The sequence below is a fragment of the Phragmites australis genome, chromosome 23, assembly GCF_958298935.1.
Source record: "Phragmites australis chromosome 23, lpPhrAust1.1, whole genome shotgun sequence".
NCBI lineage: Eukaryota > Viridiplantae > Streptophyta > Magnoliopsida > Poales > Poaceae > Phragmites > Phragmites australis.
This window is the reverse complement of record NC_084943.1, coordinates 1728072-1743488: the sequence shown is the minus strand read 5'-3', so window position 1 is coordinate 1743488 and position 15417 is coordinate 1728072. Positions and strand designations below refer to the sequence as shown.

At 40.1% G+C, this 15417-nt stretch overlaps 2 protein-coding genes across 2 annotated transcripts; both read left to right on the top strand.

The window, feature by feature from the left end:
• The first annotated feature begins 997 nt into the window (after positions 1 to 997).
• LOC133906608 (gibberellin-regulated protein 5-like) lies at positions 998 to 1850 on the top strand. The gene is made up of 4 exons (XM_062348560.1): positions 998 to 1158; positions 1262 to 1315; positions 1436 to 1472; positions 1669 to 1850. The coding sequence occupies exons 1-4, from the start codon at positions 1096 to 1098 to the stop codon at positions 1848 to 1850; spliced, it is 336 nt and encodes a 111-aa protein (XP_062204544.1). The 5' UTR covers positions 998 to 1095.
• Positions 1851 to 12806: 10956 nt separating this feature from the next.
• LOC133906442 (mini zinc finger protein 1-like) lies at positions 12807 to 13520 on the top strand. The gene has a single exon (XM_062348351.1). It carries the CDS (start codon positions 12964 to 12966, stop codon positions 13225 to 13227), a length of 264 nt encoding a protein of 87 aa, XP_062204335.1. The 5' UTR covers positions 12807 to 12963; the 3' UTR covers positions 13228 to 13520.
• The last annotated feature ends 1897 nt before the right edge of the window (positions 13521 to 15417 follow it).

Sequence of the window (15417 nt, the reverse complement as noted above, 5' to 3'; positions counted from 1 at the left end):
TGAAGACCAAATGAGTTCAGCGAGAGTAGACTAGTTTGCCTTGCCATACGCCATTGCTGGAGCAGCTCAGCTCTCTGAACAATCCTACAGCACAACATCGTACAGACAGTAAGTTAAACAGCAGTAGAACGTATGAGCTGCTGCTTATCCCTAACCATACTACTACTCTTCTGCACCGAATCATGGGACGCGAACAGCTAGCTGAAGCTCTCGCTTCAGCACGACCGTGTTTGGCGTTCCACGCTTCAACACTGTGTTCCTTTTGATTTGGTTTTGCTTGCACCATTCAAAAGCTCCATCGCCAAGCTTCTTCCTACATCTATGATAAGTAGTATTTGAGAAGTGGCGCCAAGATGTTTTAATTCTGCTTCCTTTCCTTGTTTCGCTCTAGTACTACTCGATTTGATTTGGTTTGACAAAAGGAGGTCCAAAGAGAAGCACATCAGTTGTCCTAGAGCCCAGCAACCATGACATACGAAAGCAGCGGCCTTTCACCACTGCTCGTGATTGCGTGAGGTCCTGAACTGAAACCGCGACCTTGTGTCCTGTGCAGGACAGCAGGAGAGCTGCATGCTCATGTAGCTCAGACCACCACATGCTACCTCTGAACCGATTGATCCCGGCGAGTACCAGACCAGTGCATCTTGTCTTCTCTGTGTGCCTCTCTCTCATCACTCACCTTTGTATACGAGGCTGCAACTGCAATAATGCCTGTACTGTACCGGTTGTATTCCTCTCGTGTTGATACATGAGTTAGGAACTTGCAGGCATGCAAGCAATCGTTGCAGATAGAGGATAGGAAATCAAATACAGTACAAGGGAATTGATCAGCCTGCCACTATTCCTGGTGCGTCACGACAGCGATGCCAAATCCGATACGGTGGTGGAGTAGAGGGCGACACGGACTCTACCGTACGGGCTCGTGCACGGCACAAGCGGGGAAATCCTTCCTTCTCTAACCAACTCCTATATATCGGATCTCTTATGACTTCTTCTTCTTCTTCTTCTTCTTCTTCTTACCCTCAGCTCTTCCTTATAGTCCATACAATCGTTAGAACTTTGCCTGAAGTTGAGATCCAGGAGATAGGTGTTGGCATGGCCAAGCCACTGGCGTTGCTCCTCTGCATCCTCTTCCTACTCGCATTGGTCTCCGGCGAGGTACGTCGCTGATCGTTCGACTCTCTTCTTCTCCCAACCGATTCTTTCTTGGCTTGTATTTACATATTTGTGTTTCCTCTTCTTGTGCTGTCAATATCTGAAGATCGCGGTTGACGAAGAGCTGAAGAATGGTGCCCACAAGGGCCAGAACGACAAGGTAACCATCACTGTGCCCAAGCTTTGCGATCGAGCACAACAGAAAACACGAAAGTAGATAAGGGAACACTGACCGTAATTGTGACATACTACTCTTTGGCTTGGGATTTGGTCTGTGCAGGGTAGCAATGATGGCAAGGGAAATCTGAAGCCCTCTCGTAAGTCCTGCTCTTTTGAGTTTCCTATCTATCATCTGTTTTTTTTTAACGAAAGTGGTAGGAGAACTGCCTGTTATATTGAAGAGAGAGTTTCCGATCTATCATCGACAGTTTAATTTGGTTCTACAGTGAGTATTCTATGTCAAACATAAATCCTTGCCTTACGGTGTGTGATCGAGATCAAATGCAAATGTAGAGTGCGCGGGGGAGTGCAGTCGGAGGTGCTCGCGGACGCATCACAAGAAGCCGTGCCTCTTCTTCTGCAACAAGTGCTGCGCCAAGTGCCTCTGCGTGCCGCCCGGCTACTACGGCAACAAGGAGACCTGCCCCTGCTACAACAACTGGAAGACCAAGAAAGGTGGGCCCAAGTGCCCTTGATTAGTTTTTGGGAGAATAACTTGTCATGTTTTTAAAAAACTTGTCACGATGTTCTTTATATACCATCGTTGTGTTAATGACATACGGATCTAGGTTCCACATGTCATTCTCACAATGAATATCATACTAATGATTATGTTGTTATTCGGTGGTATATTATGAATTTATCCTTAGGTTTTTTAGAGACCTTGTTTAGTTAGGGCATGTTTTAACTCGAGATTGTGAGAATCTAGTCTATTTCATAGAATCTATGAAAGCTTATTCTCACCAGATTGTGAATTATGAAATTTTATAGTATATTTTGATTTGTGAGTTATGAAAATCAACTTTTATATTTTGACCGTTTAATTTTGCTTTTGCTTTTAAGGCTAGAATCTATTTTTAGAATAAAAAAACAAACAGGGCCTTAGAGGTAGAGCAGGTAGAGCCAGCTTATAATTGTAGGCCCAGTGCCTCTTTTTTACTGGGCCTCTCTACCAGTGGATGTTTTTGGGCTTTGTTAGGTGCGGCCTCGTTTGATGTCAGCAGCTGTCCTGTTCTGGACCCTATTTGACTCTTTTTTCATGGACAAAGAAAGCTCTCTATCAATCAGTTTTCAGTGCGTGAACAAGCACTAGATGTGTACATGCATGTGCTTGGTTTTGCTCGTCTTGCTGCAACCAACATGACGAACTGAATGAGACGTTGTTCTGCAAATGTATAGCTTAATCTACCGAGACACGGGTTGCTTTCTTGTCAGTAAAGAGTAAGACCGATCACTTGGGTTTGTTCCCAAGACCTGCACACGATCAAATCAATGATTGATCGCTACGATCGATTGACCGATCAGGATTTGAGTAACAGTTGACTTGTGAAATCAGGCACAGATGCAAGATGATACTCCACTACTTCATATTGCTATAGCTAGGCCAGGCACTACGAGCAGAGATGCAGATAAACGATGCCTTCTGTCCAATAATCTCCCTTCCTTGATTCCTTCCGTTTCTAGTCTATGCTGCCCAATCAATTCATCTATATCTTTCCTTCAGTCCATCTGTTTCTTGGTGTCGCTGCTTCCAACGGCCGATTGGACGCGAACCAGAAAAACGAAAAGATCCGTTCAGAAATGGCAGACACGCTGTCCCTGGCTCCCAGTTACCACCTTCCCCTCCGGTCGATCGCTAGCTAGTTGTATGGATGGATCGATTTGATGGCTGCAGATCCTCAGCTCGTCACAAATATATGCCCTACAAGGTTCTGAATTCTGATGATTTTGCTTTCTTCTCAGAATCGTATCGCTCTTCTTCTTTACACCACAAGTCGCTGTTGCAAAGCTGTTCTCTTCTTTTTCAGATGAACAGCCGCATATCCGGTTGGAAGACATACGTGCACTTGTCTTCGATCTGTCAAACGAGAAGAGAAGAGCACACCTCGAATCCAACCGAATTTGCGGTGTTTGCAACCAAGATGTCCGAAAAGAAAATGCCTTGAATTGCACGCAACCCCTTCACGTGCAAATTCACATCCGTCGCAAAGGATGCCAGCCAATTCATCAAACACTGTTCCCTTCCCCACATGAAGCAAGCCATACAATAACAACAGCAATTGGTAGGGCACCTTCCTTTCACATCCTCCTCTGAAATAGTGTGTGATTTGTTTGCTGCTGGCTAAGGTGAGAGCAGAAATGATAAGCATCAGAAGCTGAATTATTCCACTGACGGCAACAGAAAAACTGTACGTCTGATCTTCGATGGCAGTGACATGAAAAACAAACATTCTGCTGGCCAGAGGACAGGGAAATGGCAGAGCAGAATTGATGAGCCTTCAGTGGCAGTGTGCCCTAATATCACATTATCCACCAACTAGTAGGTCGCTTCCCTTCTCTGCAACTTCATAAGGTCAAATAAATCGAGCCCCTGTCCTTACTGAAGAGTAGTAACACTTGGCAATTGCCAGTCCATTTAATCCGATGTGCTTCTCTAGCTTGTCCAAGATTTGGTTTAGTGCAGGTCGTGGGGTCCTAGTACTAGTAATATAATTGTCATTGTTCATTCTAGTTGCTTGTGATGATGAAAAGTAGCATTTTCCTCAAGTCAAAGTTGGATTTCAGTAATTAAGGGTAATTATTAAAAAAATGATTGAAGTACATTTTGTTAGGTTAGCGAAAGTATATCAACTTGTCAAGTGCATTTGTTCTTTAAGTGCTGTACTGCACCTCCTGAGAAGATTATCACTCTCATAAAGTGCTTATTTTAATCCATAAAGCCAAGCAGAATTATTATGGAACAGTGATAATGACATCTAGCAAACATTATCGTACACAAACAATCGAATTTTAGAAGACAAATGCAATTTTGACTAATTTCTCTTATATGCTAGTTTCAGTCAATGGAGGGAGGCAGGGAGCAAAACTGCCACTGTATTTTCAGGATAAGGGTTTCAGGTGTTACTAGTATCTAATTCGCCATTCTGTTTTCCAGTGATGTGTATTCTAAAAAACAAAGTTTTTGCAATGTTGTCTTACAAAATCCTGATAAACATTTGCCGCTGTTCATTCCCCGCGATATTAATATACCTCAACGTACAGGTGTAAACTTAACAAATTAAGTTCAGTTTTTCAAATTGAAACTTGTTTAACTTTTTATTTTACAACTATAACAAGACTAACAATTGAAGACCAACAATGACGTTTCCTGCCGGGAATATGCAAGACTAAGAAAAAATGTTAAGCAGAGTAAGAATATGTACCAATTTTTGTCACTACAGAACCAGTGATGTGAATATATTTTTCAGATAATGAAATCATGATGTCTACTCTACTAGTCTAGCTGATTCTACCACTATACTATAAATCCTTTTTCTTGTTTCCTGAAGAGACTTCTCAAACTTGACAAGCAAATGTCATGGTATCTTTCATGTATCCAGCCTTAATCTGGGACGATCTCCACCCTGCACTGCATTTGATGCTTGTTTTCTTACCGACTATGGAAGAATCTGCCTAAAGTTCCTAGCTGCGTTGGCTAAGGTTTGGACAAATCAGCTGCACATATCGTCAGTGTTACCTGGACACCCGTGTTCAAATTTATTTGCCGAATTGGACATCCCAAATCCGAGTCGGATTCCGAGTTGTATTTCACATGTCTAATTTTTCTTCGCTGAATCGGACACATGAGTCCGAGTCGGATTCCGACACCTATGTTCGTGTCTAGGTAACACTGCATATCGTAAGGTTTGAACAAAATTGTGCTCAAATGTGGCCAAATAGGCACATATATATTATGAAGTTTTTTTCTTCTAAAATACGCAGGAGAGCTGCATATCTTTGTATTAAGAAGAAGAAGAGCTCGAGTGTAAACACAACGATCCTTAGTGGGTCACATTTTCGAGAACTGAACACAAAGTGATTACACAAGAAGAAAGCAACAAGATGGTCCCAAAGCCGGCACTAAATTAGATAACCGAGCCGAAACTACACAGCCGCTCCATGAGGATGAATAAATTCTTTGCCTTGGCTTCACACCAGCTATCGACGTCCACCCGAATGAGGGCCAACAAGGAACCATAAGAGATGATGTGGTTGTTGAAGATGATATCATTGCACGACAGCTAAATTCTCCAGCAGGTGAGAAGGATTAGAGAGTCCAGACCTTTGCGGTGTTCTTTGGCCACATGCACCCGGAGGTCAAGCCACCAGTCTAGGATAGAAATCACCACCTCAAGAGTATGAATTCCCAGAATCCACCACCATATCTCTCTCTCGCCAAGGTGCAGTGAAGGAGCAGAAGATCGGTGGTTTCCGGTAGCTATGCATAATGCATGCAGGAATCATTAGATTGGAGCCCATGACGTCGCCTTCAGGCTGCCGTCCATTGACGCTCATTGAGCTCCAGCCAACCAAAGAATTTTACATTCAAGGGAGCCCATGATCTCCACACCAACCTAGCACCCTCAATTCGGACGCAGCCCTACCACAATGCTATGGTAATGCTGCCACACCACAATGCTGTAGTCCATGAAGAAATGCGTTGGGACTTTCATTCAATTTTAAGCTGTTATATCAATATATCATACATCTACACATCATAATATCATTATTGACCATTGGTGACCTGATGAATTGGAGCACATGAGCAATCAAATAGTTCAATAGGTCAGATGTCTATCACAAAAAAGAAACAGAGGGAAGGTGCCACAAGCATGGGGCAAACAGAGAAGCAGGAGGACGAAGAGTCAATTGGAGAGGAGTGCTTCTCTATCCAACCTCCTATGTGAATCCAAAGAAATTTCTTTTCATGCCTAATTTTTCTTCTTTTGCTCTGTGCTGCTACACACGTCGCTGAATATACCAATTTTGACCAAATTGGGTCTGTTCTTTTCCCTTTCTGTTTCATTTTTCTTCGCCAAGATGTCATTGTCAGTAAACGAAAACCTGTCGCAAATGCAACTCTACGAGTCTCAATCTCCCTGAGACGCCTAAGACGTTTTGTCAAGTCAATTCAGATCTAATCTTGTCCACTAACGGACCTACTAGAAATGTTGGTTAGTTGGTCATGCTGGTCTTTATTCTTTAACCAAAAAAATAATAATAATAACACACTGCCATTCTAGTGGCCGGCCCTCTTGAGAGCAACACTGCAAGATAGGATGTAGCTTTTTGTTAGTGCAAATAATTTAGCACTGCCAACAGAAATAACGACCAAACTCGTTCATGCATAATGTGCCAACGTGCTCAGCTAAATCAATTCAAAATAAACATGTATAAAAACAGTATATTAGTGCAAGTTCATATAGTCTCTTTGGCAATACAAGTCCGATACCGCTCCCACCCCAACATATCGGATTGCGTCGTCTCCCCCTCGACGTTTTTGTCCAGTCCGTGCCCTCCAACGTTGGCGCCACCCATCCCCATTGTCTCCTCCCTTCCCCGCCTCCTCCACTCCCAGCCTCCGCTGTCGTTTCCCACTCACGACAGCCGCCGCCTCGAAAAAGCAAGGGATCTGATCGCCGTCTCCTTTGGCTAGCAAGATCACCTTATGCGGCTGCTTCGTACCCCACGACGCCACTCACCCTGGTCTCATCAGCGCTATCTGCATGAGGTTCTCGACCCTGATTCTTGTATCAACATGTCCGATCCCTAGGTCTATTTGCAGTTGCGCCTTTGTTGGAAACGGAAGGAGCCCCATGGGATTCCTGTATCAACATGTCCGATCTCCGGTGTTGAAGGAGATCGGTGACTTTCTAACAGGGGTGAATTAGAATATTTAAAACTATTCGACTTTAAAAAATGGGATTCCTGTATCAACATGTCCGATCTCCGGCGTTGAAGGAGATCGGTGACTTCCTAACAGAGGTGAATTAGAATATTTAAAACTATTCAACTTTAAAAAATTTATAAGATAAATCTATATCAATTTTTATCTGAATGTGTTTTAGATTTATCTAATTTGACTAATCTACCATTTGCCCACGTTAGAGCAGCCACCTAAACTATAGCTCCTGGATAGCATCTGTTCACGATCTTTTAGCCACCTAGGCTTTAAGTAGATTGAGCCACCAAGCTACAAAGGTAAGATTTCACCATAAATCTCTCTTCTGATCACTTGCTGTCGTCTTCATTTTGAAGCTTGGGCCACCAAAACAAAGTTCTCTATATCTCTATACAAGAGTCTTGCCGCCACCCCACATCAAGTCGGAGGGTCAACAAGCATGAGCTACTAAAGCTCACAGTGTCGGTGAGTCACTACAACTTCAAGGTGCTGACGTACCACTTGGTATAATATAGGATCGCTCCTTAATCCATTCTCTAGGCAATAACACCAAGCAACAACTCTCTATAGGGCTATTAACACTAATCACTCTCTAATCTTATGCTTAATTATCTTGGATGATCTCTTTTAACATTTTGGTGGCTTGTGTCTTCTCAAGTGTCTATGAGCTTCCCTAGACTCCAACATACTCAAATAGCCGAGTGGAGGAGCATTTATAGCATCAACCCATGGACTAATCGTTGCCCCAATAGCTCAAACAAATTGTGAACACCGGATGATCCAACATCAACAGTAGTACTAATACCGAACCATCCGATGTGTATAGTAGTAGCAACTAGCCATTGGAATCTCACTCAACCTATTTGTGAACACAGGATATTCTAGTGTAACTTTGAATTCCATCACCAGACTATCCGGTGTGTAGACTTGAGTCGACCGAGCCACTTCTTACTGTGTATTTGTCCGACGTGAATATCCTCTGATCACCAAACCATTCGGTGTGTACAACAACATCCAACAACATCAGACAAGCCGTTACAACATCTCCTGAAAAATGCTCCGGTGTAGCCAACTTCTCATCGCCGGACCATTCGGCATGTATAGCATTTTCACCATCTAAGAATGCTCCGGCATGCACAACCTCTTCAAGCGCCGAACCAACCGGTATGTACAAGTGTCATGAGTCGAATGCTCTGATGTGTACAACTCATCTATCACCGGGTCATCCGGTGTGTACAACTTTCCTTTAAAGATTTACACTTCTCTTAGAAAATACTCTGGTGAGCACATTACTCCAACATCATATCACTATGATATACCATATAAATGAACCAAACACTACTTAAGGGTTAGCTTAGAGTGACTTTGTGTAAAATGATTGGTTGGTGGTGATTTACTGTGACTGAGATGAATTATACCTTATCATATATATATATATATATAGGAAAACTAGTCTATACTCTCGGGAGTACATACTCGCTACTATGATATACTATATAAATGAACTGGATATACTCATTTATCACTATGAGTACACTTATATACTCATTCTAAGATACTCCAATGTGAATTACATGAAAAAAATTGAAAAGAAGTCCATCAATTTTAATAGATTTTGATAATACCTTCATATTTGTACATAAAATGTAATATACTAAAAAAATATGTACAAACCACTAAAAAGCATACATACCTAATATATATATATATATATATATATATATATATATATATATATATATATATGAAGCATATTTGATACTCCCAGGAGTAGGTACTCCCACATACATACCTCAATACATATAGAGTATCTCATGTGATAAATGATATGTACATGAAACGTGTGAGTATATAAGATCATCCAAATGGTATGCATAGTTTTTTAGGTAGTTTGTACATATTTTATTGAGTGTATTACATTTTATGTACAAATACATAGGTATTGTCAAAATTAAATAAAATTGATAGACTTCTTTTCTATTTTTTCATGTAGTTTATATTGGAGTATCTTAGAATGAGTATATAAGTATACTTATAGTGATAAAGAAGTATATCTAATTTATTTATATGGTATATTATAGTAGTGAGTATATACTCCCGAGAGTGTATATATATATATACACACATATATATACATATATATACACACACTCCAGAATGCACTTCTTGACCACATGGGTCACTCCGAACTGTTGAGTGTGTTGAGGCATAAAAAATAATCGGGAGAAGAGTGCACAACTATTCATGAAACAGAAGGTTGAGCCAAGATAATTAGTTGCCCTAATGCGAGATTCATAAAGTAGTACGAGACTACACATAGTCCATTTAGCCAAGTAAATTACATGTAACGAAAAAATAATAATAGACAAAGAGTACAAGCATTACTATTCTGAAAAATAGATGGCTGCGCCAAGACAAACAATTAATTTAGTGCATGATTTGTAAAGTGGCACCGGATTACTATATGACACACACCATGTGGAAAGGTTAAATTGCGTGTAACTGAATAAAAAGAGTGCACACATTTCTTTTTTGAAAACAAATGGCCGGCCTCAGACCCAGCGTGGTTCATAAGTAGCATCCGATTGTGCTTTGTTACTCATGATACATTCGGAAAAGAAAATTGTTCGTAAAAAAGACAGAAAAAATACAATATAAAACAAGGTGTGCACGCATTACTATTTTATGAAACAGATTACCAGAATAGTATCCTAATGTGTGAAAATTATACGATGCGCTACATTATTTATGTGATTAGTGATCACCTTTGTAAAGATTTTGAAGCAAATATTTGATAAGTAAATTGGTCTATATTTCGCACTGCGACATGCTTCTTTACCTTATGGTAAAAAAATAATCATCATGAACTTGAGACTGTAGTGGAAGGTTTCTAGAATGCAACTCATAGAACAATGTCATCAAATCATCTTTAATAACGACTCAAAATATCTGATAAAATTCTACAAGAAAACTATCAGAATAGAGTGCTTTATTATGTTCTATATGAAACACGACATCTCGTACTTCCTTTTATGTGAAAGGAGTAGTGAGTATGTCATTTTTCATGTGGGTTACTTGAGGGATATCCTTAGTGCATGATCTCCTCATGGAGAACTCATTCACCTCACACTACCACATAACAGGTCATATGTCGGTTTAAAATCGTCATCAATGACTGATTTTGAATCAACACTGATTACTCGACACTAATAGTCGGTTCCAAAAATTGATGTTCTGAAGACAAAAAAAATGATTTTTTTTCAACCAACCAGTGACCGAGGCCCGAGATACCCCACACGCACACATTATCGTCGCGTTTTTTCGCGCATGTGTGTTCCGTTGTATTCGAAGCCGCAACCTCCTCCCTCGTGCGTACATTTCTTACCATCTCACTTATCTCTTATTGTTGATAGCACTACGAGATATTTTCCTTTTGACTCCTCATGCTGAAAGTTTGTCATGATTATTTTAGCATCTAAATTACTTCAAATGAAAAAGTTTTCAACTATAAAGTTATAGATCTCATCGAAATCTAGAATTTTCATATAGAGTTTATCTCCATCCGACATCGTATGAAAAAGTTATGAATTTTGGAAATTTTGTTTTAATCAAATATCAGTGTTGGTTCGTATCTATAGTCCATTCATTATTAGTGCCAATTGTGGTACGAAGCGGTACTAAAAAGTCACTATCGGTACCGATTCCAGCCACGAACCGACACTGATAGTGACTTTTCAGTGCCGATTTTTAGCGTCTCAGTTATTGTTCACGCGTGAGAGTTTAACAACCGGCACTGATACATCTTTAGTGTCAGTTTTTTACAACCGACACTGATAAGACGCTACTTATGATATATTCTGTAGTAGTGTCATGTGGCCTGAAAAGATCTTTCCAGTATTTTGTTACGTATGTCTTTAACTGAGTTTCTCTCTCTATTTTTCCTTCATTTTGTTCTATATAGAAAATTCGTTGTTTCCCGTGTTTGCCATTTGCAACCATTTGAAAATAGCATATGTTATTATCTCCATGCATAATTTGATTGGCTTTGGCATATTGATACCATTTCGTTTCCTCTTCACATAGGACTTTGACTAACTTTTTATTGGCTTGATTTTTTAGCAAATATCTGATTCATTTAAGTTTCGTATTTATGATGTTTTGCCAAGAGCATATATTATATCCATGAGTTCTTTCTTTTAATTTGTTTTTATACATATTTATTTTAAAATCAATTCAAAATAAACATGTATAAAAATAGTATATTCATGCAAGTTCGTATAGTCTTTTTGAAAAAGACAAATTGCCTGCAAATTAACGAGACAATAGGAACGACTAAGGGTTAGCTTAGAGTGACTTTGTGTAAAGGGTTAGTTGGTGGTGATTTATTGTGACTGAGATGAATTATACCCTAGTATATATGTCACTCCACAATACACTGACCACATGTCACTCTGAACTGGTAGAGTGTGTTACTTGAGACATAAAAATAATAAGAAGAGTGCACACAACTATTCCATGAACCAGAAGGCCGCGCCAAGATAACTAGTTGCCGTAATGCGTGATTCATAAAGTAGTGCCAGATTTCTACGCGACTCTGAGTCCATTTAGCCAAGTAAATTATGTGTACCAAAAAAAATGAAAAAACAAAGAATACATGCATTACTATTATGAAAAACAGATGGCCACGCCAAGATAAAACAGTTAATTAATTTAGTACATGATTCATAAAGTGATACCGGATTACTATATGACTCACAACCCATATGAAAAGGTTAAATTACGTGTAATTGAATAAAAAGAGTGCACTCATTTCTTTTTGAAAACAAATGGCCGGCCTCAGACCCAGCGTGGTTCATGAAAGTAGCATCCGATTGTGCTTTGTGACTCATGATACGTTTGGAAAAGTAAATTGTTCGGAAAAAAAAGAAAGCAATAGTAAACTAGGGCTGAAAATAGAATATTATAAAGAAACTCACTTTTTCACTATATAACCTAGGACTAAAAATAATTTTAGAAAATCATTCTATCACATAAGAAGAATATTAGTGATTTTTTTTTCAAATTTTTGAAATTTTATTTGAGATTCTAGCAATTGTTGGAAGTTATAAATTTTTTTGAAGAATTTTAGTTTAAATTATACACAAGATTTTTTGGATGAATTCAATTAAAATATGTTGCACATGAATTATAGAACACGTACAAAAAGTTCAGCAGTACCGGTGAATAGTGAATTTCGATGGCAGAACAAATAGATAAGGAACTTAGAAGAAAAATGAAATCGATGGACATGACCGGTCAACGATGAATTTCGACAGTTAAACTGACCGATAAGGAACTTAGAATAGAAAATTAAAACCGATAGCAAATAATGAACTCCGTTTTTTACGGTGACATATAGCGAAGAGTTGATTTTTTTATGGCAAATAAAGAATTTACCCATAAAACAAGGTGTGCATGCATTGCTATTTTGTAAAACAGATTCTGGTACTTAGGATAGTGTCCTAATACATGATAATTATGGTATTGCATTATTTTGTGACTCGTGATATTTTTGAAAAAAAACAAATTACATGTAAAATAAAGGTTCACGTGAAGCGACAAAATAAAACAAAGGAGTGCACGCATTGCTTTTTCAGTATTTTGCGAAACAGAAAACCGCGCCAAGATAGCTGGTTGCTCTCTAAGGTTGGTATTGCTGGTTGCTCTCTAAGGTTGGTTGGTAACCCGTGATCTCGTCCACTCTCCGTACAAAAAGTCGCCCGCCCTCCAAGGTCCAAGCCGTGATAGCAACGGCGTCTTTCTACTCCTTTCATTTCAGCTCAGTTTTCCTCCCGGTGCTCCTCTCGATCATCTCCATCGAATCGTCTATGGGGCCTAAGCAAGACTGGTCCATGGCCAACGGCACGGCGGCGGCGAGGAAGGAGACCAAGGTGGTTCACTACAGGGAGTGCCAGCGCAACCACGCGGCGAGCTTCGGCGGGTACGCCGTGGACGGGTGCCGCGAGTTCATGGCGTCGGGCGCGGAGGGCACGGCCGCGGCGCTCATGTGCGCCGCCTGCGGGTGCCACCGCAGCTTCCACAGGCGCGAGGAGGAGGCCGAGTGCGACTGCTCCTCCACCGCCTCCGGCTGAGTCAGTGCTTGTGAGCTGACCGGTGAGCGAGGTGAGACCATAGGGGCATTGAAATGATTTGGTAGGTGCATTCAGCCATATATATATGCATGGACCGATATTTATTTTGTATCTTTTTCCTCTTGGTCTTGGATTCTCAGTGAAATCTATGTGTGATGTAACAATAATATTTGTGGATCGTTCGTATATGATGAGCATATAACTGGTTCGTGTCTGTGTATATAGTAGTACTGTGATTGTATGCCCTGTTATTTCCTCATAGAAATATATGAACATCTAATATTTTGTCGATACCTATGCTTCTTGTTTGGAGTTTGTGTCCCTGAATCGTACTATGAATTTCCCCGGGGGAGATGAACAGACGGTTCTGCATTGGTTGGTGGTTTCTGTTCGTGAGACTTTTTCGCTGTAATGTCTGCTTTGAAGGGGTTTTTTTTTTTTTTTGAAACGGTGGAAGAAAAAATAAGAAAACAATAGTGCCCTCCTAACAAAGACCAAAAAGCTCAGCTAAAAACTTCAACTACAGGGGCCTGAGGGGACTGCCCTGAGAGAAACTCCGCTCAAAGGAAGCTACTGGCATGCACCCAGGATCTACTTGAAACCTACACCTCAACACAATAACATAGCCCTGTGAAACTCTTTAAGCTGGCCCGACGTACTTGGAGAGCATATGTTGATTTGTTTTGAAAAGTTCTACGATTTCTCTCATTCTAAATATTCCATTAAAAGATTATGACCGCGTCTTTGAAAACTCATCTCAGTTGCTTATCAATTTTGTTTGATGCTGTCTTCCACCAACCGCTCAGAGTTTGGAACTAAGAGAACGACAGCATGCCGGTTAGACTTAGTCTTTGAGAGATAAACAACTAAACTTCTTTTGTGAAAATGCAATATTTGCACAGATGTATTGACGTTTCATCCTCTTGATCACATGGAGGGCATATTTGATTCCGGGGCCAACCTCTTTTCGTCAAATTATCTACAGTAAGAATTTTATTTTGCAGGAGAATCCATGAGAAAATTTTGTATTTTTGTTCGGTTCTTGCTTTCCATACTTGCTGCATGTTGTGCTTCCTTTTTAGCCCCACAAATTGAATTTTGTATACACTTTGGGCGGAGTATTTGCCATTTGATGTCCATCTCCAGGTTAAGGTGTCTTTTATACTTGGTTGTAGCATCACTTCGCGTCTTAGACACCCACGGGTACCAAGTTCCCCTCCAATAGTATGTCCCTTAGCAGATCCAGTAATATTTTGAAACTCTTGTCAATCCAACTATGGGTTGCCTTCGGCTGTAGAAGTTTTATATTTTCAAATATCCACATGTACTTTTCCTTACAGTTGGGATAAAGGGGCGTTTTAGAATCCCGCACAAATTCCTAGAATTTAGCAAACTCATCATTATTATACTCGTCGTGCCGCTCGACATCCCGCACCATCTGGTCCACATTCTTCACAAAATCCTCGAGGTCATTATCATTGAAACCTAATATGTTATTATCCATCAGATCATGATCCATATCACCGGGTGTAAGTCTTTGATCCACACTATTGGCATGGAGGCCACGATCCATCTCTCTCTCGTTAAGACCTTTCTCGTCATATTTGTTCCAACATGTATAATTCTCTTGAAATCTATGCATGATCAAGTGTGCATGTATATTATCTGGTTTCGAGAACTTCTTATCATTCCTGCAATCATGACATGGACAATACATTGTCGTTTTACCATGATCTTTCATATCCACCAAAGCAGCACTCATGAAGTACTTCACCCGCTTAGGTACTCCGGACAAGTCTGGGTCTCAAGGTACATCGAATTTATGTCCGCCATCTACAATATAAAAACATTCATTCTTCATTAACAATTACCTTAATTGCATGATTAAGCATGCGATTAAAATTTTTATACAATTACACTAGATCTATGGCATATCACGATAGATCGAGCAAAACTAGTATCAAATCTAATATAAATACAACTCACTTATACTAAGATTTTGAATAAAGATACAAAATGATCGATTATAACTCAAAACATAACAAATCTACCAAATAGGGGTTAGAAGAGGAGGAAAAGGGGAGATTCAAACCTTCAAAGACCTAGCAACAACTCAAACATCAAATCAATGAGATATTAGAGAGTCTCGGGTAGAACCGAAGAAAATCGCCACAGCTCGCTCGTAGTACT